The 23,708-nt window shown below is 44.7% G+C and overlaps 1 protein-coding gene across 2 annotated transcripts in view; it reads left to right on the top strand.

Annotated features, from left to right (window-relative positions):
• thsd4 (thrombospondin type 1 domain containing 4) overlaps positions 1 to 23,708 on the top strand; it is a 53,819-nt gene that overhangs the window by 20,872 nt on the left and 9,239 nt on the right. Inside the window, exons 1-4 of one of the 2 annotated variants that reach the window (XM_030413296.1) lie at positions 5,931 to 6,275; positions 18,432 to 18,636; positions 21,519 to 21,694; positions 21,784 to 21,865. In XM_030413296.1, coding sequence (XP_030269156.1) covers positions 6,096 to 6,275; positions 18,432 to 18,636; positions 21,519 to 21,694; positions 21,784 to 21,865 — 643 coding nt within the window. In that variant the 5' untranslated portion in view covers positions 5,931 to 6,095. Of the gene's footprint in view, positions 1 to 5,930; positions 6,276 to 18,431; positions 18,637 to 21,518; positions 21,695 to 21,783; positions 21,866 to 23,708 lie in introns of those variants that run through there. The other variant, XM_030413295.1, reaches the window with a different exon arrangement.

The raw sequence follows: 23,708 nt of genomic DNA, 5'->3' as shown, positions 1-23,708 counted from the left end.
GTCTTTAATTCACTTCACACACTTCTGTGGCCCGGTTTTGTTATTTATACTCTACTTGGCAAAAGTGCAACATTGACATGGGTTTTACAGAAGCTGTCTGCGAGAGAGAGAATAATGACACTCGGCTTGAACGCAGTTCCATCAATTGAAAATGTTCTAATGCTATTTAGTTTTCTATGTGTGATATATCTCCTCTGTACCTTCTACTATTAATACTTCCCTTGTCACATGTGGTGAAAAGCAGGCAAGCAACTTCACAGACAGTTACGATATACACATTTACATGTAGACATGAACCACACTTAAAGCAGAAATAAAAGAAAATTAAGAGAAAGGCAAGTCCAAAAAAATGTGAGCGAGTTCCAAAGTTAAAGAGCCGCAACCTCCAAAAAACACTTGCTGTAAAAACTAAAGGATATTTCTGAGCTTAGATCGAGGAACCACCAGCGAGCCCAGACGGACCGGTGACGCAGTTCTGCAGCCGATCTTTGATGTAGGAGGGTGTCTGATCATACACAGCGCTATAAGCTGTCACAGGAACTCTTGTTGGACTCTGTATTTGACGGGGAGCCAATGAAGAGCAATCAAAATCAGTGGGACACGAGACCTTCGGGAGGACCTGGTCAACAGCTTTGCGGCAGCGTTTTGTAAATGACTTGCAAAACCACCCGGGGACGATTATCTGAGGCAGGTGAGAGGGGAAATAACACGGGGCGATGTGAAAACATTAACATCTGCACTTGAGACACGGCGGACCTGAGCTGTGCAGCGTTTCTCAGCTTCTACGTTTATTTACTTATTCCTGATTTTGTGGTCACAAACCGATTAGACCTTCTTGTGTCATCCACGGTCACAGACTTTGTGAATGTCCTGTGAAATGTAAAACAGTATAACTTGTCAAACTTGTCGTGTTTTAGACGAGCCACTGCAGATGGTGGTGCAGTAAAGCCAGCAGGTGGTTGATGGAAACTCTCAGACTCTCAGGTGAATCTCCTCAGGCGCCCTGGAGGTCACGGCGGTGACGGGGAAGTGGTGCTCGAGGAGCGAGACTTTAACAGTAACGGTGAAGTGAAGCCCACATGCAGGAGCTGTGCACCTGACTCAGGATGGCACACGGTGGGAGACTTCTGGTGCACAGTGACTGCTGAATATCTCCGCTGCAGACGGTGCCATCGGCTGTTTTTTCGATAGACAGATAGAAACAGCAGCTTCCCTCAGCCACACCTTGCCCCTCCCCAGCCCGAATCCCCTCTCGACCTGCTTTATTCATTAACCCGCCTTCCTCCTCTCCACCGCTGCCTCTTTCAGTCAAATACATCGCTCAGAGGAAACAATCATGGGACCTACATGCCTGGCCCTGCTGACTAATATGTATCCCAGATGAGAAAAAAAAAAAAAAGAAATCATGTGTTTTCTCTTCCTACTTTCTGCCTTTTCTTGACTTTTTCTGCCCCGGTTCACAGACAACGGTCGACTTTTCAGAAGAGATGTCGGAATACGTTTTGAAAGAGATTTATCAGAGATTGTGAATGTGCGCGCTGACATGTGAAAGTATGTTCTCACTGCTCTGCGCAACTCCGGGGGGCCCTGCAGCCTCCTCCTTCATCCTCCGGTGTGAGCATGTATGAAGCGTGATGTAGGGCAGATTAATGATGGAGGCGCCACAGCTGCCAGGGAGAGTGTTTCCCTCCGAGGCCACACCTGCGAAAAATGTCTGCAGTCAAGGTTCTGATAATGAGCTCTGGAGTTAGACGTCCTCAGAACGGTAAACGCCAAAGACGGGCTGGAAACGTGACGGAGGCTCAGAACAGGAGCTGAATGCGGCTATTGTGCGAGTGTGTGTGTGTGTGTGTGTGTGTGTCGGAGCCTGACGGTGTACAGTCATGTCGAGCCCACCTGCTGGAGAGCATGACTCTGACGTGTGTGGGTTGGAGCCCGGAGGACCCGGGCGCCTGGAGCCAAGGTTGCTTCAGGGCTGACCCGCCCGTTGAAGGAAACAAAGACCCCGGGGTGTACTGGAGAGCCAATCCTGCCCCGCCCGACCTCTGGGCGCTATGCCTCCGTAATGAGATCTGTCCACATCAGAGGCAGATCAGGGAGGCTGCTGAAAAGAGTCGGTCCTCTCCTGTGTGTGTGTGTGTGTGTGTGTGTGTGTGTGTGTGTGTGTGATGATGGGACTCGACGATGAGGGTGAACTATAAAAACAAAGCTGGCTGAGTGAGCCATTAACGATTTCCCTTTTGCTACTGTTTTGTTTTGAGAAACTCGGCCGCTACTGGAAGGATGAACTGAGCCAGATTTGTGTGTATACTCGTGTGTGTGTGTGTGTGTGTGTGTGTGTGTGTGTGTGTGTGTGTGTGTGTCTCAGCTGACACTCGTCCAACATCAGCCGAGCCGGTTGCAGGTGTGGAGACATTCAGCTCTTGACTTAATGCCTGTGCTGATCTGTGAAACAGCTCTGCAGAACATTAAGGAAGGTGGCAGGGTGCGATTTATTAAGTGTTGTGCCAACATGCGTTTTCATTGCTGAGCAAATATTTGGCAATCTGCTCGCCTGTCGTGTTTAATGTGTGAGAACACACAAAAATGTAAAACCCAAGCTTCGCAGTAGCTGTAATTTTAACAGGGGGAGATTACGGTGAGCGGGTGTTTAAAACATTGAGCATTTTGCAAAGGACTGTTTGACTTTCGTCCCTGTGGTGAGATCACACCTGCATTTTGCTCATTATGTGTGCACGAGGAAATACGGTGTATGCTTATTACTGTGTGCTGATGAAGGTTCTCAGTCATCCAGGTCGTGGTAGATCTAAGTGCTGTATCGTCGGCAACTGGACTTATTTCAGCTTCTCATCAGGTCTAACTAACTGGAGAGCAGTTGCAGGCCTTTAAAGGGATATTCCGGTGTAAGTTTAATCCACGGTCTAACACACCGTGAAACTGTGTTAGACTCCCTCTCGAGAGATCAAGTTAGCAGACCGCTAATTTACGGAGTTTTATCAACCTCAGAAACGACCGCACGACAACAATACACTGCAGTAAATGGATCCAAATATAAACCGCCACCAAAAAGCCACAAATAATGCTCAGAACAGCACCAAACTTCAGCAACAGTACAAATAGGGTCTCAGCACATAGTCCGGGGCATCTAACCTCCGCTAGCTTAGCTGCATTTCAACTCTCCTCCATCAGCTTCCGGGTCGGGGAAGTCCCGACGCGACGATTACGGAGTGCGATTAGAAATCTTGATCTCTCGAGAGGGAGTCTAACACAGTTTCACGGTGTGTTAGACCATGGATTAAATTTACACCGGAATATCCCTTTAAACTCTGTGCGGGATTGTCCTTACAGACACGTATGATCTCTTAGCTTCAGAGTCGTTAGAGTCACTTGTGGGTCGTTGGTCCTTCGTGTGGGTTGCTTTGGCCAGGTGAGCTCAGGTGTGAATGGTGAAACAGTTGAAGTTGCCTACGATACAGCACTTAGATTTATCACTGTGGCTTTGATTTAATTTAAATCTGAACTGAATTAATCACAATGTGTTTAATTTCAGAATTACACTAACTCCAGTTTTGATTATAACTTACCTTCAATCTGTCTCAAGCAGAAATAGCAGGATTTTTTTTCTAAAAACAAAATAAAAAAACGAAATTTATAGACTCAAACGAAAGTAATTTATCTCAATCTCAATCTCTTACAACCCACCAGAAGTGTGTTGCCATGTCTGTGCCGGCCCATATTTTCTATTATTGCTGTGTGGAGAACTTAGAGCAGCACACAGGGTTTGAACTCATGATTGTGTTTCTACTAGAGGCCGACCCGTTTATCGTTTGTCCCAATCGTCACATCATAACAGCTACATTGGTATTGGCGTATATGATACCGGTGGGTTGGGTTTTAAAGAACACAGTGCAGAAAATGATGCTCGGATCGGTTTATAATTATTAAATTCCCAGTGAAGTTTACTTTGGACATTAGAGTTCATTGTTAAACTATAAACAGGGTTCGTGTGGGTGCTTGAAATCCTTGAAAGTGCTTGAATTTCTATGTTGTGTTTTTCAAGGTCTGAAAAGTGCTTGGATTTTAGTTTAAGTGCTTGAAAGTGCTTGACATTATAACTCTGTGTCTTGGCAACATTGGGATCAGACTGGATAATTTGCTTATTACAAGGAGAAATGAAATCAGTGTGTGTGTGTGTGTGTGTGTGTGTGGTCACACATGCAGCCTGGTAGCAATAGAGAAGGATGGCTGAGGAGAAGGTGACTTTGATGCAGTTTGGACTGATGACACGTTCAGTGTTAAACTTTGATGAATGAGCGAACAGCTTATAAAAGTTTATGTCAAAAAAGAAAATGACAGGGTGCTCTCAGGTCTCTCTTTGTCTCGGTGCAAGTGAACCTGAAGAACGCCAAGTGGCTTCCCGTTTTTTTGGATGAAACTTTGTGTCCTCCTTTAATTTCTAAAGTTTTTGCTATTATGAAACATCATTTTAGATGTTGACAGCGTAATACAATTTACATAATTGTGATAAAAAGTGAAAAAAAATAATCATGAGTATATTCTTGTAGATATGTATTTTACCCCAGCGATAAGGTGCTGGAAAATGTTGTAAATGACCCTTAAAAGTGCTTGAAAAGTGCTTGAATTTGACCTTGAAAAATGTGTACGAACCCTGCATAAAGTACACTGTCTCTGTTACTTATCCTTTCCCAACTGTTAACGTGTGATAACCACATCTAAGGGATAAAATAATCGCAATTTAAATTAGCAATTGAGATTGAGAAAATTGGAGTTAGATACTTGTGTCTCATTCTTAATCTCTATAATGGCGTTCATGTTGAAAACATGGAAGCAATCTGTGACACTGGGCGCCAGTCAACTATTAAAACTAATTTACGACCCGTGAGATATTGAATCTATTCCACTGGAACGTATAATCAACATACAGTTAAACTCTCAGCAGTGTTATTGCTTCTGTCAGTTTCTTTATTATATTATCTTGTCAGTCTCCCTCCCTCCCCTCGTGGTCCCTCCATGTGTGTCCTGGTGCTCAGCCATCTAACAGTAGACGTCTCAGCAGCCTGTTGTGGTCTCAGCGCGCCACTTCAAAACAGGACAGCTTTCAATTATCTCACGCTTCATTCCAGACTCGCGCCTCGCAGAAGTCTCTTCGCGTAGAAAGAAAACGGGTCCGTCAGCGTCCCCGCTGCGCTCCGCCTGCCTTTATAATCTGCACGAAAAAAAAAAAAAAACGGACTGTCAGATATGAGCATGACGAGTGTACTCCTTACCTCAGTACATCCTGGTGAATTAGGGTTTAATGTTGTGGAAACAATAGGAAAACCATATGATGAGTGGGGTCTTTTTTTGGCCGCGGCAGTCGTGCTGAAACGTAGCTTGTAATTAGGTATCGGGGGGGCTGAGGGAGAGTAAAGGGATCTCATTGTGTCCGTGTCTCCTGCGAGAGCAGGAACAACACAAATATGTTTCTGATTTGAGGTTGTTTCCACTTCATGATGTTCACGAGGCTTCGGTTCCTTATTATTTTTCCCCCCGTGTTTCTGTCGTAGTATCAAACAGGCTGTAATTCTGCAGCTCCCATTGGTTGGCATCCCTGGAAGATGGCATGCCCACCTGCCAATTATTTCCACACAGTTTTAACTGCGGCGGTTTTGCTTGCACATTCGTTTCAGCCCCGCAAGAATTTCCTTCCTCTCATACTTGTCACATTGAAAATATTCCCCCGAACTTCCTCTCTGGCTTCCAATTTGCTGTCAGCAGTGGCTGCCACACACTCTCCTCCTGACTCCTCTCCCCTCCCTCCCTCCCTCCCTCCCGCCTCTCTCTCCCTCTCCCTCCTATTCATTTGCACTCTCCCCCCCCTCTAAAAAAAAAAAAAAAAAAAAGGCCCGGTCCCCTGTACCTCCCTCAGCTGCACCTCCCCCAGCTCAGTTTACAAGGGGAGCTCGCAGAGATCAGCTCTGGGTTTTTTGGGCACATTCTGAGAGCTGCAGAGAGCCGACGGGATCAGCCACCAGCAGGACTCGCGTGGAAGCCCGAGTGACTGAGTCGTGCAGCTTCAGTGGCCACATGAGAGAATGCTGTCAGGACTGGCTCTGCTGCTGCTCGTCTGCCTCCACATGCGTGTGCAGGGGAAGCCGCGGTCGCAGGTAGGACCCGCTTCACCTCTGCTGGGTCCTGGAGGAACCTGGGAGACGGCGCGGACCCCCGGTGATGCTGCGGCTGTTAGAGGTGCACTGCACGCTGATTTGCCCACAGTAAGTGTGTTTTGGGAGATTCATGCATGTGACCTCAACAAACTTCTACATTCTCAGATGTTAAGATGCGAGTCAGCATCAGTTCTAGAGCTTGTAAGCTGCACTGGACAGTGTCACTCTATAACTTGGACTGTCAGCGCGGCCCCGTGATCCTGCGGTCCATCTACTGAAGTGGAAGTATTTACAGTACGGCTGTTTTCACCGTGGCTCCGCTTTCTCTCTGAGTGGTTTATTTTTCCACAGCACATTCACGGGCTACTGGTGGGATTAGGTTTCCCTCCTAGTGGAAGACTCTGTGAGTCAGGCCTGTCCTGGGACTATAAAGATGTACTTGGAAGTCTATTAGGGATTGACTGCAAGCCTGAATTAGCCCGTCGCTGCCTGTGGCTCGGCTCAACTTTAGCTCACCTGTGTTTGCGGATGATTAACGGCGCTGGTGTGAGCGCCTGAGGTCGTTAGTGCGAGCGAGGGATGTGCCAAAGTCTTGATGAGGATGTCTTTGCCAGTTTTATATGACTCTTAACTGCATAGCTATCGGTTTTATAGAAATGTTGGAATCTTTCAGCGCTAAAACTGACGGTTTAGTGACTGTTGAGACATTTGGTGTGAGAACCTGCGTGGATGTTAGTTTTGGAAAAGAGTGGTTCCTTCTGTGAGGAAATGAAGTTGACAGAAGTCGTCATGAATGTTTGAACAGTAGCGTTAATTCCGTCCTCTCCTGTGATGTTTCACACTTTTTACAAACCAGTCTGCTATTTTCTGTTCTGACATCAGATTTACTTCTTCATTATTTGAAGTGTCACAGATCCGACTTCTGTATGAGCCAAAATGGTAAGAATTATAACAGTTTCTATATTTTTTCCTGGAGTGACTTAAATATATTTTAGTCATTTCTTTCTCACCTTATTGAAACTCAATATTTAGACGTTTATTGAAGTAGAAATCATTCATTTTGATGTAGATGTTAGACGATAAAACACAAAAATGATCAAAAAGCTGCGTCGTTTTGATCGTTGTTAGATCACTTTTGAGCAAAATTGTCAAACTCAACTATCAGAAATACTTTTTTTTTAGGGGGATTGAAGGTTAAATTCACCCCCCAAAATTTGAATTCAGTCATTATCTTCTCACCTTCATGATGATGAGATGTTTCATAGTCCACAAAACTTTTCTGGAGCTTCACAGCAAAACAGCATTGCAGCTTTCTCCTAACAACTGAAATAGATGGAGACTTTATGAAAAATGTAAACATAAACATGCTCCTCCTTCATTCCTTCATTGTCGTAATTCAAGTCTCCTGAAGCCTCAAGAACAAGAATATGATTCGAAAAGATGTTTGCACAGTGAGCACTGCTAAAACTTTTGGCTTTGCTGCTGTAAGGAAGATTTTGGCTTAAAGAGGCTGTTAATGACACCTTTTAAAATCAATTTGTGATATCGGGGCTTCAGGAGACTTTGATTAGGCCAATGTTTTTGTTTCAGTTGTTTAGGAGAACGCTGAAACGCTATTTACCAACACTTATCCGGAGCGGATAATGACTGTATTTATATTTTTTGGTGAACTTATCCTTTAACGATCAGAAGTTCTGTGCTAGTCCAACACCTGTCACAGATACAGGGCATAAAAATCCAGAGTATTCAGCTTCACTAAAGCAGTGAGCGTCTATTTGTGGACGTTTCCAGCAGGAATGAAACTCGTTACGTTGTCGTTTTAAAGCCCAGCAGAGACGCATTCTGTCGTTCTGTTCCCAAATCAGAGCGGTCATGTCAGGAGACACCCTGTGCGGCTGGAGATTCACCACGCTCGATGCTATTTCTGAGTGTTTTACAAGCACGGGAGCCTTTGACGAAGACGCTCTGCCCTTCGCCCCGAGCTCTGAGGGCAGATCGTGGTGTGGGCGAGGCCTCTTTTTTACTGCTGGGTTCAGAGGTCCTGTCACTCACGGCTGCGTCTCTCCTCACCACTTGCTAACACTTAACTTTACTAGGATACTCTGCAGATGATGACGACCCGATTTTAATTTTTATCCTCGCACAACAATCTTATTCGCTGATTGTAAAAAAGGTGCAAACAGCAATTAGTTTGGTTGTTGGTTCCACTTCTCGTCCTCAGCTCAGCTCGTCCGTCGTCACAGTTAATAACTCCAGCTTGTCTGTGTTCCCATTCTGGTTTGACACATGTTGCTATGATTCCATGAAGTGCTGTGTTGTGGAGAGCGGAAAGCTGTCTGATTACTATCCAAAACACCAGAACTTGTGTTTCTATTTGTGGTCGCAGACCGCGGTTAGTCTTCTAGTTAGTGTTCCCATTATACCGGAGCCAGAAGTGAAATCTGAAGGAAAGGATCAAATTGAATAAATCTGTTTCGAGCAATTGATGAAATCACATCTTCCATCCAGCGCGCACATATAACGAGGTCAGAGTCAGAGTTTGACTCCTCCTGCTTCCTGCGTTAAAGGATTCATCTGCATAGTTTCCTTTAGATAAAATGTCCAGCGATCGTGGTTAATTAGATTTCTGGGGGGCAAAATGCTAATCAGGTTTGTCACGTAGTGTCAGAAGTGCTCACACATAAAGGTTGCTTACAGTGACGATCGTGTCTCTGAGCTGTAATGATGTGGCACGTACTCTTACATAACTGTGGCGAAATGTACTCTTCCCTTATTTTCCCTGATGAAATGACGTCTGCTGCCAACAGATTTTATCACCTACAGCTAGCCAGCTAATTAAGCTAACATTAGCTCCGTCAGTGTCCCTGGTTGACTTTTTAAATGTTTGCAGTTGATTTGTTCTCTGAAGGAAAATCTTGTAAAAAGAACAAAAAAAAAAAAAAGGATTCTTGAATCTGCACTTAATGGATAGTACATGATCCTGTGGTGAAAGACTCCCTCCAGGATCTGCAAGGCAGACAGTCAGCATCCTCTGCAGTTAAAGCAACAGCTTTATTTGTGTGTAACGGTGTAGAGAGAGATTGATCGGGTATTAAAAGTACGATAGGGAAATATGTAAGATGAGACACGCAGCTGGGACGCTCTGAACACTGTTGTGTGGTAGGTGTGAGTGGGCTTCAAGGATTTCAACTCTGGAGCGGCCCAAATCGTTCTGGACAGATGTTAATGCTGTTGTCCAGACTCGCTAAAGCAGAAGTGACTGATTTGCTGTGAAAGCCGACAAGTCAGTCTTTTTAACTCTTTCCTCTGCTGAGATAGCCGGTTATATTTGTAACAAGCAGTTTTCTGGTGTGGATTAAGTCGACCGAAACATCATTTTAGTCTAAGAATAAAAGTTAAGAAAATATATATTTGTTCATTCATTCATTTAGGATGGGCCAGTTGTACAAGTGGGTTGTTAGACCACAATAATCTGATAATCAGATTATGAAAGTAATCTGATTTGACGTGTTTACATGCACTTTAATAATGCAAAAGAAAAGTCAATTAGTTGGGTTTCTTTCCAAGTATATGACGTTGCTTATCGTGGTCTCTCCACCGGTCGGACTGTCCTTTTGTGGCGTTTGTTAGGTTTGCAAAACATGTGAAATATTGCTCTCCTTCTTCACGTTATGCATATGAGCAGAAAACACATCCGCTCTGGTTTTAACAACATCCGCTTTCCTTTATGTTTTTGCAAATGCGCTGATGTAAAAAGAATGAAAGAAACTGGATTAATGGAATAGACGCGGCGAGTAAAACTGAGAACTGAGAGCAGCTTTTATCCAATAAAGCATTTTGCATTACGCTGTTTGCATGACCAGTTGAATGATCTTGTAACTCCATAAATCAGATAATGATCGTTTTATTGGTGCTCATGTAGACGTGCTCATCGTCTGGAGGAAAAACTTTCTGTGGGCAGTAATCTCATCCGTCTTTATCCCCAATATTAATGTCGGCATTCTAGATTTAGAAAGTCGATACGAACTAGATTTCCACGTCGCTCGCTTCTGAGTATGTGAAGCAGTGAATTATGGGGGAACTGTAAATCAAGTTTCAGTCCTGTGGCCTTTATAACTTTTGAGACATTTGTCGCGTGTCTTCATGTTCAGTGCAAAACCATTAAAAAACTGATTCAATAAAAATGAAAAATGAAAAATGAAGGAGTAGTGATGACAATAGTGACTAATAACAGATGTGGCCTTGATTACATCCAGCGAAACCCTCAAAAAGAAGAATTCCCTCTTACATTTTGCACGTCACGCTGTATATTTCACACAGGATGTAACAGTAAATCAGGACTTGTCAGCGGTTCGGTCGTTTCATTAGTGAGAAGGTCACATGTGAACTTGAAGGCAGCGTGGCTTCCGCAGATACAGATGTGTTTGAAGTGCTGACTGAAATAAAAGCAGTGTTGACTTCCTCCCCCCCTGCTCATTAAAACCAGTTTAGGATCCACAGCATCCCAGCATGTGGGAGGCAGATGCCGGTAGCCGTGGCAACCACGAAGCGCGCTTCACATAAGAGGAGGGGGTGTTTTATCATCGCACTGTAATCTCATTCTCAACCATGTTTAATCGTAATTGTGTTAAATTTCTTCGCCTGTGAGATTTTTCTCTGTCGGTAATGTCATTCCCAGACGCGACCTCGAGCTTTTAGGTCACTTCCACTATAAATTCTTTGTCGCTGGAACGATGTCGCCTCCGTATTCTCGGACCTGGAAGCCGAGTTTCGCGGCTGTATTGCATTTCCAGATGAGGCCGGTGTCTCACAGCTGACCGAGGAATGACTTCATTGGCCGCCCGCCAAAGAACATTACAACCGCTCCTACGTGTGAAGAGCTGTGGAAATCCCTGACGCGTTCACCACGCAGCCCCCCCCCCCCTTTAACCCCACGCGCATAAATATGTTTTAGACCCCGGGATGCATTCTTACAGTAGGAGTACAGATCATAGCATGTCTCCACTCCCAGAGGTTTACAGCACGGAGCTGCGCCGCTAGCAACTGTATATCTTGACATGTGCGTGTTGAGTGTCAGGAATGATACAAAGGTCTGACGGTTGCCGCTCTTTCCCCCGTATCTCTCTGATATTGGTTTAGACAGTTCTTTGCTGCCAGTTTTTTGGGGGAACTGGGAACCATTTCTATGATTACGCTCCAACAGATGAAGAGGCCTGCGGTGCAAATCATCGCTTACTTCTGGGCGACGCTGTTAAGAATCTAGTTCTCACCTCAAAATTGTTAATCGGGTTGCGTGCTCAGGTGTCTCGGCATTTCCTCTCCACAGGACGTTTTATTGTCCTTCAGCTCAGCGTTTCGGTTTTTACGGAGAGCAGCTTTAATGTTTTGGTGGTTTTGCTGCCAACAATTAATCGGTAGACTGGCAAAGTCAGCAAGCTGGTGAGCATGTGGCAACTAAAGAGCCATAAAAAAAGAGTTGGAGACAAAATATAAAAGTAGAGGGAGGATTGTCTAGATCAACACTAATTTTATGCTTCTGTGGCATTTGTTTGCTGCATGATGCATTTTTTAAAGAAGCAGTACAGATCGTAGCCTTTATGTCCAGAGGAATAACATAAAACTCTTCTGTATTGCATTGGAACCTTTCTAACAGACGTCTTATTGGTGTATTTAAAAGGCAGTGAAAACTTGTTTTGAGGGAGACAGTGGCCCGTGTCTCACTGTATTGTGTCTGTTTTGATTTTGCGGTCGGTAGGAAAAAAAAAAAAGCTGAGAGGGAAACTGCCAGAGGACACAGGTTAGAAGGTTCTGGTGGGATCCGGGCCTCAGCCAAAGCGGATTCATGTGGATTCCGACTTGGAGGGGGGTTAAACCACTGTACCATCTCCAGACTGAGAAACATCCTTTTACTCATAACTCCTTCCATTTTATTACCCATGTTAGTATTTGGACCGGGAGCATGAAGCCATGTTAGTCTGTCGGGGCCTGAGGATTGTTATTATTACCTGTTCTGCTGCTCTGGACCTCTGGATCTTATACACTTTGCATTTGCGTCGAACTGTCTGTCAAAGCCTCTATAAACAACATGGGATTCTATGTTGACAGGCCGCCTCACAGCTGCTGACTTACAATGTGTTTCTTAGATAAAGGAGTAATTGTTTACGTTGAATTATTGTCATTTACTGTAAAACGACAGCACTTTGACTCACATGAAACCCTACAACTCATTTAGATGCATCACACGGACAGTTGGATATGAAATGAGATGGTGTTGTTTGTGCGTGTGGCCTCGATTGTTGCTGATGTGTCGGATGTGGTCCAGCCGAGAGCATCTGCTGGCGTCGGTCCGTCTGTCAGCCTCGGACTGGATGTGTCTGTCAGTCGCAGATTATTCTGTCTGATTGCAGTGTACACACACACGTTAGACACAGAAACAGAAACAGGCTCCTTCACTCAGCAGACGCTCTGAAAAGACTCCAGATGAACGCTTACGTTGCTCAATGTCGACCAAAATGTGTGAATTAACACGCCGGCGGCACTGTTGTTTTTATACAGTAGCTGGTTTCAGCTGCGAATAGATTTAATCCTGCTTTAAAATGTGCTTTGACGTTGGCAAGGTATCAATTTTCAATACCACGGAGGATTACAAGGCTCCGTGTGAAAGTACCGAAGCTGTTAAAAAAAGCTAACGCCCCCCAATAACAATGTTAAGATAGCGAGCTGTTAACCCTTCATGTTGCAGACGCTGTTTAAATCCTGCTTTAAAATATGCTTTAAGGTTGGCAGGGTGTCACTTTTCTCAGTATCATGTAGGATTTAGAGCGATACATTCTCAGATTATTGTACATGTGACAGCATCAAAAGTACTGACGCTATTAAAAGAGCTCTTTGAAAGAAAGTGAAAGAAAGTGATGTTAAGCTAACGCTAATATTTCACTACTGCTTCAGAATACTTTGTTTCAATGTTGGCAAAGCTTCAATACTTTGCTCATTTTTAACAACACGCAGGATTTTAAAGGATTCAGTCTCGGCTAACTCGGTGTACATTTGAAGTATCAAAAGTTGAAGCTTTTTACCACCAGAGCACGGCTAGCGTTGGCTAGCTAGTTTGCACATTGGTAAGTTTATGTACAATTCTGGTGCTGTGACAATATTACCAGGTGTGTTTGTTTTTCATCACCGTGAACAAACTGTGTGTAGCACCACTCACATGTCACGCGTAGCATAACCTGTCCTGAAAATAAGACATGAGGTAAATATGCCACTAGCCTGGAAATAAAGGAAGTGAAAGACAGTCTTGAAAACTCTTTTCTCTCTGCAGGCTTTGCAGGCCAGTTTCAGAAAGCTCCCAGACCTTCTTTGTCGTTTATCATTCCGCTGTTAATCTAATTTGCGCAGACTAAATCATGTCGGCGAGACTCTAAGTGACCCTTCAAAACAAAAGCATCCTCCGGGGTCACGGAATAAAACTGCGTCAAATTAAGGCCGGTGTGACAAGAGAGCTGCGGTGCCTGATGATATCTCTTCTTCCAGTGAAAGCTTTGTCCGACAAAAACCTCACAAATGATTCGAAACTGCTATAAAAACTAACAGAGTTCATCTAAGGTACACAAACACAGAGACATTCCAGCACGGAGCTGAGGTCGTTTTCCACCACATCTCAAACTGGATTTACTACAGGAGGGACGAGTTAAACGCCTGCATGTTGCAGCTACCGCTGTTGTTAATTTAAGCATGATATCATTCTGAGCATTAGCTTTTATTCATATAATCATCCCTCGCATGGAGCCACAAACCAGGCCTCCTACACGGATAAAAGCACTGTTATTGCAAGGCGACTGTAACATAATGCCAGAGCTGTCGGGAAGAGATTTAGTGCCGCTGCAACTGTATATCTTGACATTGTGCATGTTGAGTGTTGAGGAATGATACAGATCTCTGATGTTTGTCACTCTTTCCCTCCCGTATCTCTCTGATATTGGTTTACACAGTTCTTCGCTGCCAATTAAGTTTTTTTATCTCAGACAAGAGACGCCTCTGTACACATGCACGTGAAACACAAAACTGGGAACCATTTCTGTAATTACGCTCCAGCAATCGTATTCGTTATTTCTGGGCTGAACTGTTAAGAATGTGACTTCTAAGGGTCTAGTTCTCGCTCAAAATTGTGACAGTTGTTTCTTCTTTCCTTTTAGCTCTACGGGAGGTTTTAGTGTCCTTCAGCTTGTTGTTTTGTCAGATGAGCAGAAGGTCAGAGTTAGCGAACATTTAGCCGCTGAAGAGCCATAAAAAAAGAGTTGGTGGGGATGAAAACAGAGCTAACAGGAGAGCGAGTAGTCAGTGTTGTGTTTATAGCTTGTTTCCACTGATCCCAGGTCACCACAAATAAAGTTTAGATACCTATTTTAAATACCACGTAGGTTTTTTTTGTTTGTATCAAAAGTACACAAGCTATTAAAAAAGCTAACTTTGTATAAAAAGATAGCATCTATCGTTGATGTTTGAGGATGGCTAACTTTAGCTAGCTAGCTTGTGCGTTGGTTAGTAACCAAAGTTAAGATTTTGGTGTTTTGATAATATTAAAATCTTATTTAAAAATGCCTCATGTGTGGTAGCTTTTCCGTTAACCTTGAAATAAAAGAAGGACGGTCTTGAGTTTGAGAGGTCAAGTGGAACTATGGAAGCCTCTTTCTTCTATTTTTAAAATCCCTGACTTGTTTCTCAATTTGTTTTAGGACCAAGCACTCTCTCTTGATGTGTTTAACATCTACGCATCACCTCTCAGTTCACAGGTCACTTAGCGGGTAATTACCATGTCGCTGATCACCAGGTGGTCCAGATCTCCGAGTTTAAAAGTTTAAAAGTCTCGGCCCGAGTTCACGTTCAGTAATCACACGTCAAAGCTGCAGAGTGAGTGGAAGTGCTGCTCATCATCGCGTCCTGTGGGGCTCCATGTGTTAGCTCAATAAGATACAGACTGAAACTCACCTCTCAGGATGTCTGTGTCTAATTCTGAATGTCAGGTTGCGTTTTACTGAGAGGCGAAGCGATCTCCAGTGACGAGCGCCTTTGGCTGTGTTGAGATCAGCTGGAAAACGCTGCGATACGATGAGTTTACCTCGGCTGCGTCGCGTGGGACGATCCCATCAGGATTCACTTTGAGACTGTGTTGTTTTCAGTGTTCACGAGTTTGACTGGGAGTCGACTCTGCCGTCCTGACACATGTAACTATTTCCAGATGAAGGTGGGCTTCGGCGACATTTAAAAAAAAAGAAATCCTGTAACTCCTCTGAAAACAGAGCTGCTCCCCTCACCAGATGGCACAAACCACCCACAGCGAGAGAAGGTGAAGCATTGAAGAAAACCTGACCAGGACTCCAGATCGACCGCGGTGTGATTTCTGTTCGAGCTCTGCCGGGAAGAGTTAATGAGGCTTTTTTTTTTTTTTTGTACCGTTCATGCGTCCTGACACCAGCGACGCCTCGTTTTGATGCGGGTTCACCGTCAAGGTCGCGCCTGTCCGACACTGCCGGGAGCACAGACGTGACAATTATTCAGGGATTATTCGCGGGGACAGATTAAGTTAGTTAGATTAGTGTTTGGTGCGAGGCTGAAAAGTTTGTCTTGACAGTTTTGTGATTTTAATGGTGCGACTGTCCAAATCACTCGACGTCAAGCGGCCCGATAATGTGTCCCGCGTCGAAGGTGTGAAGCCTCCGGGCCAAAAACCCCCCAAAAACTGCGTGTTTTTAAATCCACAGTCATACGATATCACATTAACAATTCGGATGTCGGGTCGGTAAATCTCGCCGCTTATTCTCCGCTCGTACTTTTAATGTGCTTTGATTCAGACGTTTTCTCATGCGAGCGGCCGCAGATAACCTTTCACCATGTCAGCGTCTGTTTTACGAGGGGAACATTTTTTTCCCTTTTTCAGGCAAAGGCTGCCTCGCTGCTATAATTGTGTTGTTTCTGTTAGAAGGGATCGGTGGTGAAAATGGAGACGCGGAGGAGATATTTATTAGTAGTCATGTCACTAATGCTCCTCCCTGACTGCACTTTTATTTGTTTTTCCACAACGGACTTATTTTAGCTTGTCAAAATGTCCCAAAATGTGTTTAACCCTGCAGTATTAGTCCTTTATCTCTGGCCTACAGTATCCTGAGTTGCTTTATTTTCCCTGATCTGTAACATGAGGTCATGAAACGCAGCAACGTTATCGTGTTCTGCTTTGTGATTTTTATCCCGGCCTCATCCAGCCCCGTGCTGCACTGCAGCGTCATTCCACTCTGCCTCGAGAAGCATTTGGTGGTTTCGTTTTTTTTTTTTTCTCCAGCGCTCCTCAGTTCACTGTTCTTTTCTCTCATCAGTTATTTCCTGTGTGGAAGGAGGCATTTCATGTTTGTTTTGGCCCAGGTGGCGTTTGGCCCCCGAACAGAATGAGCTGCTATGGGTGGGAGAAAGCCAGACTTCCCCCTCTTGAGTTCATCCCAACTGCCTCAGTCCGAACCCTGGACTCCATCTCTCCTGCTGCATCTCCCTTCATCTTCATCTCCAGCTTTTTATCCCTTCTCTTTACCTTCCTTGTCCTCTCCTCGCTCCCTGACTTACGGCTGCTCCAGTACAGCTAAACCCACGGAGATGACCACATTCTTATGACTTACCGTGTTTGTCCTTCATCTTAAGAATTTAAATTTCACGCTTCATGACCACATATAAAGGTCAGCGGCACCCACATCGGCCCACGTTGCGTCCATCTGTCCGTCCGATTCATGTGAACAGGCGATCTCAGAACGCCCTGTGGGTATTTTTTCTTTACAAATTTGCAACAAACATCCAAACAGACTCAAGGACGAACTGATGCGGTTTAACGGTCAAAGGTTTAAAGTCACTGTGACCTCACATAAAAAGATTTTTGGCCGTGACCCAAAAATCCCCAAAACATTTCTGAGATCTGTGAAATCACTGCGCTCGGCAAAAACACTTTTCTGGTGCCGTAACGCCCCAAAGGAGGTGAAGACTGTGTTGTATACAGAGTTTGTGCCTTCCTTGAAGCTGTGGATAAATCTGGCAACTGATTTGTGAAGCTAGACGTTAGAAAGTGTCCTCCAGTTATTGATTAAGGTGCCGCTTTTTGTCTAATTATCTAACATTCATTCAGATTTGAGATATTTGACATTAGTTGCAACAACAGCCCGAATAAATAACGAAGGCATGGAAAAAACTTGACCATCCGCCACTTTTTTATTTATAAAGCATAAAGAGCTGCATTTAATAAATACAGACCTTTTTTAAAAGAAAAGAACAGACAGAAACATTTGCATGATGAGCTGATAGTCATGATTATTTCATTATTCACCGGGCAGCAAAATGCTTCCGACAGATCACTCATAAAAGTTAAAAAATTACAATAGTCTGTAGTCTCAGATGCTCTTGGAGAAGTTCAAGTTTACCAGCTGAGAACTGCACAGGTTATTTTCAGTAAGCAAGTAAGACATTATAGGGATTCCACAGTAATGATGACTTGTCTACGTGTTTAGATCTTCTGTGTTGCCAGGTTGGAGATGAGTGTGAAGCATCCATGTTTTTAGAATTTGAAGCTTGTTTGTGACTTTAAAGGAACTTACACACTGACAGACAGACAGACAGACAGACAGCAGTCCGTCACAAGCTGCTGATATCGAGCTCTCAATCAGTCCGACTCCCCAGCGAAGACAGCAAAACACGCACGTCACCTTTCATTACATCCTGTAACGTCCCTGTTGGTTCCCTTATTGGTGACTGTGGCGTGTTCTGGACTCGCCCTGGCACTGCGGTAACCACAGCCCAGCGGGTTTGAGTTTTACGGTAGCTCGCCGGGACCAGTTTTGGCTGCTCCACCACCTGTTTGCACAGGCGACTTGCTTTTACTGCTGGTTTGAGTGAATTTATGGACTGCTGATGTTAACTGTTCTATTTTTACTGTGCCCAGGTTTCCTGTAAATCACTACCACCAATGTGACAGAGGAAACGCACACCGTAGAGATGTAGGAAGGAAAACTCTGAGATCAGGTCGAAGACAGGAAAGCCAAATTAGTAATTATTCTACTGTTGTTGGTAATGATGTGGGTTAATGGTGCGGCTTGGCTTAGCTTCATAGATATGATCTTTGGTGCGTAATTATCTCTGTTTATTTGACCGAGAATAGCTCAAGTTCATCCAGTTCAGCTTAAACAAGTTCCATACTTATTGACGCAAACTCCTTGTATCTCCTCTGCCTCACAGAGTCTCGGCTGCGATGAGTATCTCGGGTCGGGAAAGGTGATGGACAAGTGCGGCCTGTGTGGAGGCGACAACACGTCCTGCCGGCTGGTCTCCGGCGTGTTCAAACACAGCCTGTCCAAGATCGGCTACCACAAGATCGTGGAGATCCCGGAGGGAGCCACCAAGATCAACGTCACGGAAATGGTGAAGAGCAGAAACTACCTAGGTGGGAAGAGAGCACGCGGCCACATCGATAACACAGTGTTTGTCTGGTAGTTTCACGACAGAGAAGCTGATAAAAGCAGCAGTCCTCAGGAATGGTCTGCCGGGGTGAACTACTAATAAAACACAAACGGCTTTGGCTGGAATTGAATTTAATAATTATGATTATAATCGCCTGAAACTCATAATTGTTGGTGCCTTTGGATGAGCCTTTTATATCTGCAGAGAGAGAGAGCGGTCCAAGGACGTTATAATTTATAAGATACACAACCGTGAAGTCGAAGTCCAGAGCTGCTCTGTGCTGACAGAGCACTAAAGTCTCCTGCCGACCGAGCCAGCTGACTTCCAGTTTAACGCCCGGCTAACTTGGACGGGGATAAAAAAGTTTAATCACGCAGCTCTTCTAGAGTTTGCACATTTCTATTGGACCGAATGTCTCAAAGTCTTGACAGTCAAATGATTTATTTTGTGGGGGGTTGTGTCAGTTAAAAAGAAATGTATCCACCGTTTTACAGACGCTTCTGTCACGTGACGGTGTAATTACACGGTTCAGAGCCTGGCGCTCATCCTGGGAGCCGGGGGCGGTCCCTGTGTCATGAAGTCTGCCATGTTCCTATGGTAGCCCAGAACAGACAAACCAAACGCTGCCTCTGTTTTTAGCAGCCACCGCAGGGGAGGATGAGTCTAGAGGTGTTGAGTTGATTGCAATCTGCACACTGGACCTTTTATAATATCAGCGCTCTCCTCACTCACCTGAAGGCTCTTCAATGAGCCGCTGCTGTTCATACAGAGGATCAAACGCCGCACCTCCATCCCAGCATCCACCTCCAGGCTCTGATGCTGCAATCCACTGCAAGTTTGAAGTCGATATATCTCCTCACAAGCGACTACAGCGGCCGATTTAAAAGATTAGGACACGTCGAAAGAGACAGAGAGGGAGGCTTGTTCGCAAAGACTCGTCTGACTCTTTTATATGTTCAACTCTGAATATGTTATACAGGCCTCGCAGTGTTTTTCCTGGAGTGCTTGTGTTCTGTCGCAGCTAATTTAGCTTCCTCTCTGCAAATAGAGAGTCCCAGTTTCCACGCAGGTTTACAGTTTCATCAGCTGCTGTCCGCCTCGGCGCTCGGCCTTCACTCCAGCTTCAAACACACGCAGGAGAAATTTTAAATCTCCGTCCACCAGGAGCTACAGATTATCTCTGCAAAGTAAATGGAAGGCCGCGGTAGAAATAATGAAATGATGAACTGAAGAAGTGTTTGTCGTTGGATAAGTTGACATTTGACAGCTCTACCAGCTCCAGCTGTGCAGCAGCTGCTGCTTGTAAAATTAATGAGACTTGTCTGAAAAGGCAGATCAACCCGGGGGGGAGGTGGTGTCACTTGTTCAGGGTTCCTCCACCGTGCAGCCTGTATTACCACCCACCACTGTGCTGCAGCCTTTCATCGGAGCCTCCGAGTGAAATGCACTACACAGATAATTGGCGTCTTTATGGAGGTGCAATAGTGGGACACAGTAGTGGGTTATTTTCAGAAGTGACTATTGGAATGTCAGACATTGTTAAATGAGAGCCATGCCCCCGGCTCAGCAGTAGGCTCGGAGCAAGAGGGGGGACGGCCTCCCACCAACGGACGCCTCCCCCCCCCCCGAGGAAATAAACACGCTTTCATTAGAGGATCTCACCCCTGAAGCCTCACCGTCCTTTTTAATTAAGGTGTGGAATTTCACCACTCTGTAAAAAAAAAAGAAGTAAAAGCACCAGGATGGATTCACCGGCCACCTTTTCAAATCCAAACTACTTGGACGACAAGGACGCTCTGCTTTCTTTGGTTTGAAGTGCGCAGAGTTATGCACACAAACACGTCGCTGTGCACCTTCTGCAGCAGAAACACTCACTCAGTCTCACACGTTTACGCTGCTGGCATGATTCATTTCGGACAACACGCTCGCCTGAACAATGGCTCCTTTGACCGTCACGATGTAAGAAACTGAAGCATCCTTTAGGAGTAATCTTAAAAGGTGCGCTATGTAGTTTTATTTACGCCTAAACAAACTAAATAAACAGACTTTCTTTGTTTTTACGACTGTTTTCATGTGGCGGACCCTGCCACCTATCCAGCTTCAAACAGTGTTCTTGTGACCTGATTTTCCTCCGAGAGCAGCTTGTTTATTCAGTTATGGAAAAAATAAATATGTCTGAGTTTGTATGATTACCTCATTGATATTGCAAACATTAAAAGTGTTCTGACTTTGAATTTCTACATAGTGCGCCTTTAAAATGCTATTTTTGATTAGACTGGGAAGGTTAAAAAAAAAATCTGGGCAGTAAAAATGTTGTTCCAAAATGTCTGTGCAGGTTTTAAAATGTGAAGACGAGAGCAGGAGCCACCGACTGCATCGTCACCACGTCCCTGATTTTTCCCTCAATGGGCCTCTGTTCTCCGTCGTGCATCTCTAATGTGCTTTTAGTTGTCCAAACACGCTTTTACAGGCTTGTCTAATGTTACACTTCTAATGCTTTTCTAATGGCCTCCTGTACTTAATCCATGAAATCAGTGGAAAACTTCTTGGGAGATTCTGTTACAGGATTTGCATGAAAGATCTGCCAGCACAAACAGATCGGCACGTTTGTGAAAGACGTTTGCTTTGAAAGTGCACGTGAGAGCGTTTATTCCGTTAGCTGTAATTACCGTTTTTTTTTTTTTTCTTTTTCTTTTTCTGGATGGAGGCGGAAGTCGGTGTCAGTGTAGTGCAGTTCTCATTAAGCTTAAATGGCTTCACATTAAACAATAATTATGTGGATGAAGCGGTGGCAGTATTTCTCTTTTGGTTCCAGCTCAGAGCTGTCAGTGGTGATTGTGTGGTTGCTCTCTGTGTCTCTTTCAGCTCTCCGAAGCCGGTCAGGCCGATCCATCATTAATGGAAACTGGGCTATTGACCGACCGGGGAAGTACGAGGGAGGGGGGACCATGTTCACATACCGCCGACCCAACGAAATCCGTAGCACGGCCGGGGAGTCCTTTCTCGCTGAAGGGCCCACCAATGAGATCCTGGACGTTTATGTAAGTAACTCGTTCCGTCACTTTTACTCTTACTGACATGTCTGACATGTTAAAGTAAAGTGCACTTAGTCTCATCTACGTTTCCTCAGATGATCTTCCAGCAGCCGAATCCTGGTGTCCACTACGAGTACGTCCTCCCCTCTGAGAAACCAGCTGGCCCTCAGCAGGAAGGTCAGTGAGACGCACTTTGTAGCCGCGTAACAAGTTTGTTACCACACAGGTTAGGGCTGTCACTTTTTCATAAAGTCAAGTTGGAACGAATCTGAAATGACACGTAATTTGTTCGAATTTATACCATGGTCTGGGTGAATACTCGATTCTGATTGGCTGGAGGGTGTAGGTTAAATAGTCATATATGGACACCTACTAAGTAGTTCCAGTCAAATTGACTGTTCACCGCTGTAAATTAATGCGCTGGCTGGCGTATCAAATCTGAATATTTTATTTCCAGCACTGAGTGCAGTCCGTCAGTCCTTCAGTGTCTTATCCTCTGAACACCACAGGGTGGCGACTGTAACACACAAGCTGCAGAAAGTTCAGTTCCCCTCTAAATTTACTGATATGCAAATAATTTCACATCCCGTTCGCTGTTCAGCTCTCTGCTTCAGGCTGCGGCCACAGTAACGTTACACACGGCCGGTCATTTGTTCGTGAAAATCTTGCTATTGATTTGGGGACAATGACATGACTGGTTAGCTAGCTAATCGTGTTAGCTAGCATACTGTCAAATTATATTTACTGTTTGTCAACCGTACGCAATGTTATTGACTTTGAATCTTGCTAGCATAGCGTTAGCTTTCTGGCTCATCGCTGAGCGGACTAGAATATCTCCCGTTGCCAAGTCGTATCTATGATCCGTCCTATTTACTGGAGGAGTGAACAACGTTTCCGTTGCATAAGAACCTTACTGGAGAGTAATGATTGTTCCAGGTATTAGTCAAACCCTCAGGCGTTACCAGGGAAACTAAGTTATGGCTTGTGAAAAACTTTATATTTTGATTGTAACGCATGAAAATGTAAATTAATGGTCCGAATTTCTTTTCTTTGGCAAGTGACCATGGTATAAGCGGGATAATGCCCTTCGAGGTGTCCATAAACAGGAATGAATCGGACTTCGCGGAAGCAACCGTCCGACGCGTTCACGCCTCCGCGTCGTCTGCTTCATTTCTGTTAATGAACACCTTGTCGGGCATTATCCCTTACGTATTCGAATACACCCCCCCCACCCCACACGCGCCCCGCAACATGACATTAGGCTCCAGTTCCATCATGAGATCCCGAAACGATACCAATGGGCTGCACATCCTTGCATATAAATCTTACTATCTTGATGGTGATGGCATTTTTACAAGCTGCTGGAAAAAGGGCCTGCTGATGCTGAGTGTGCCGAGTAGTAGGCAGTCAGAAGAGATTGTACACTCACCTGCTAACGTTAGCTTACGAGGTTGTAAGCTAGGTGAGTCCGCAGATTTGTTGTCGTTGTCGAGTAAGACAGCTGCTTTGACCAAAATACTTCCATACAGGCTTTGGTGTCGTGATTGTCCGCTCAGGGCGGCGTTGATCGCTAGTGTCCTCCATTTTCGTTGCAAACAACATGATATTACTAGCTGAATTGATAGGTCAAGGGTCAATAGGGCGTGCAATAGGTCAAGCTGATATTTAAGTTTTTGAGCGCCCTCTGTTGGATCACAAGGCGAACTACTTCAAACGGTCTGTTGCGCTTATTTGTTGCGTACATTTTGAATTCGAACAGGTCATTACATTCGAATAAGAACTTTTCCCCCCACTTTCGAACGAATATTCGAATTTCGAATAAAAAGTGACAGCCCTAACACAGGTAGATTGTTGAATACATGTTATATGGCACTCCTTAGAGCGCATACCTCCGCCAACACCCACACTAAATCGTACTCACTCATAGATTCCAGCCACCTAATTATGCCCGATTTATGTGTTGTTAACGTCTGACGATGTCTTGCAGTGTTGAAGAAAGTGAGAAAAAGCTCAAATGAAC

This window comes from Sparus aurata, chromosome 4 (genome assembly GCF_900880675.1).
Source record: "Sparus aurata chromosome 4, fSpaAur1.1, whole genome shotgun sequence".
NCBI classification, from domain to species: domain Eukaryota; kingdom Metazoa; phylum Chordata; class Actinopteri; order Spariformes; family Sparidae; genus Sparus; species Sparus aurata.
The sequence above is the reverse complement of the archived record's forward strand: the minus strand, read 5'-3'. Positions and strand labels throughout refer to the sequence as shown.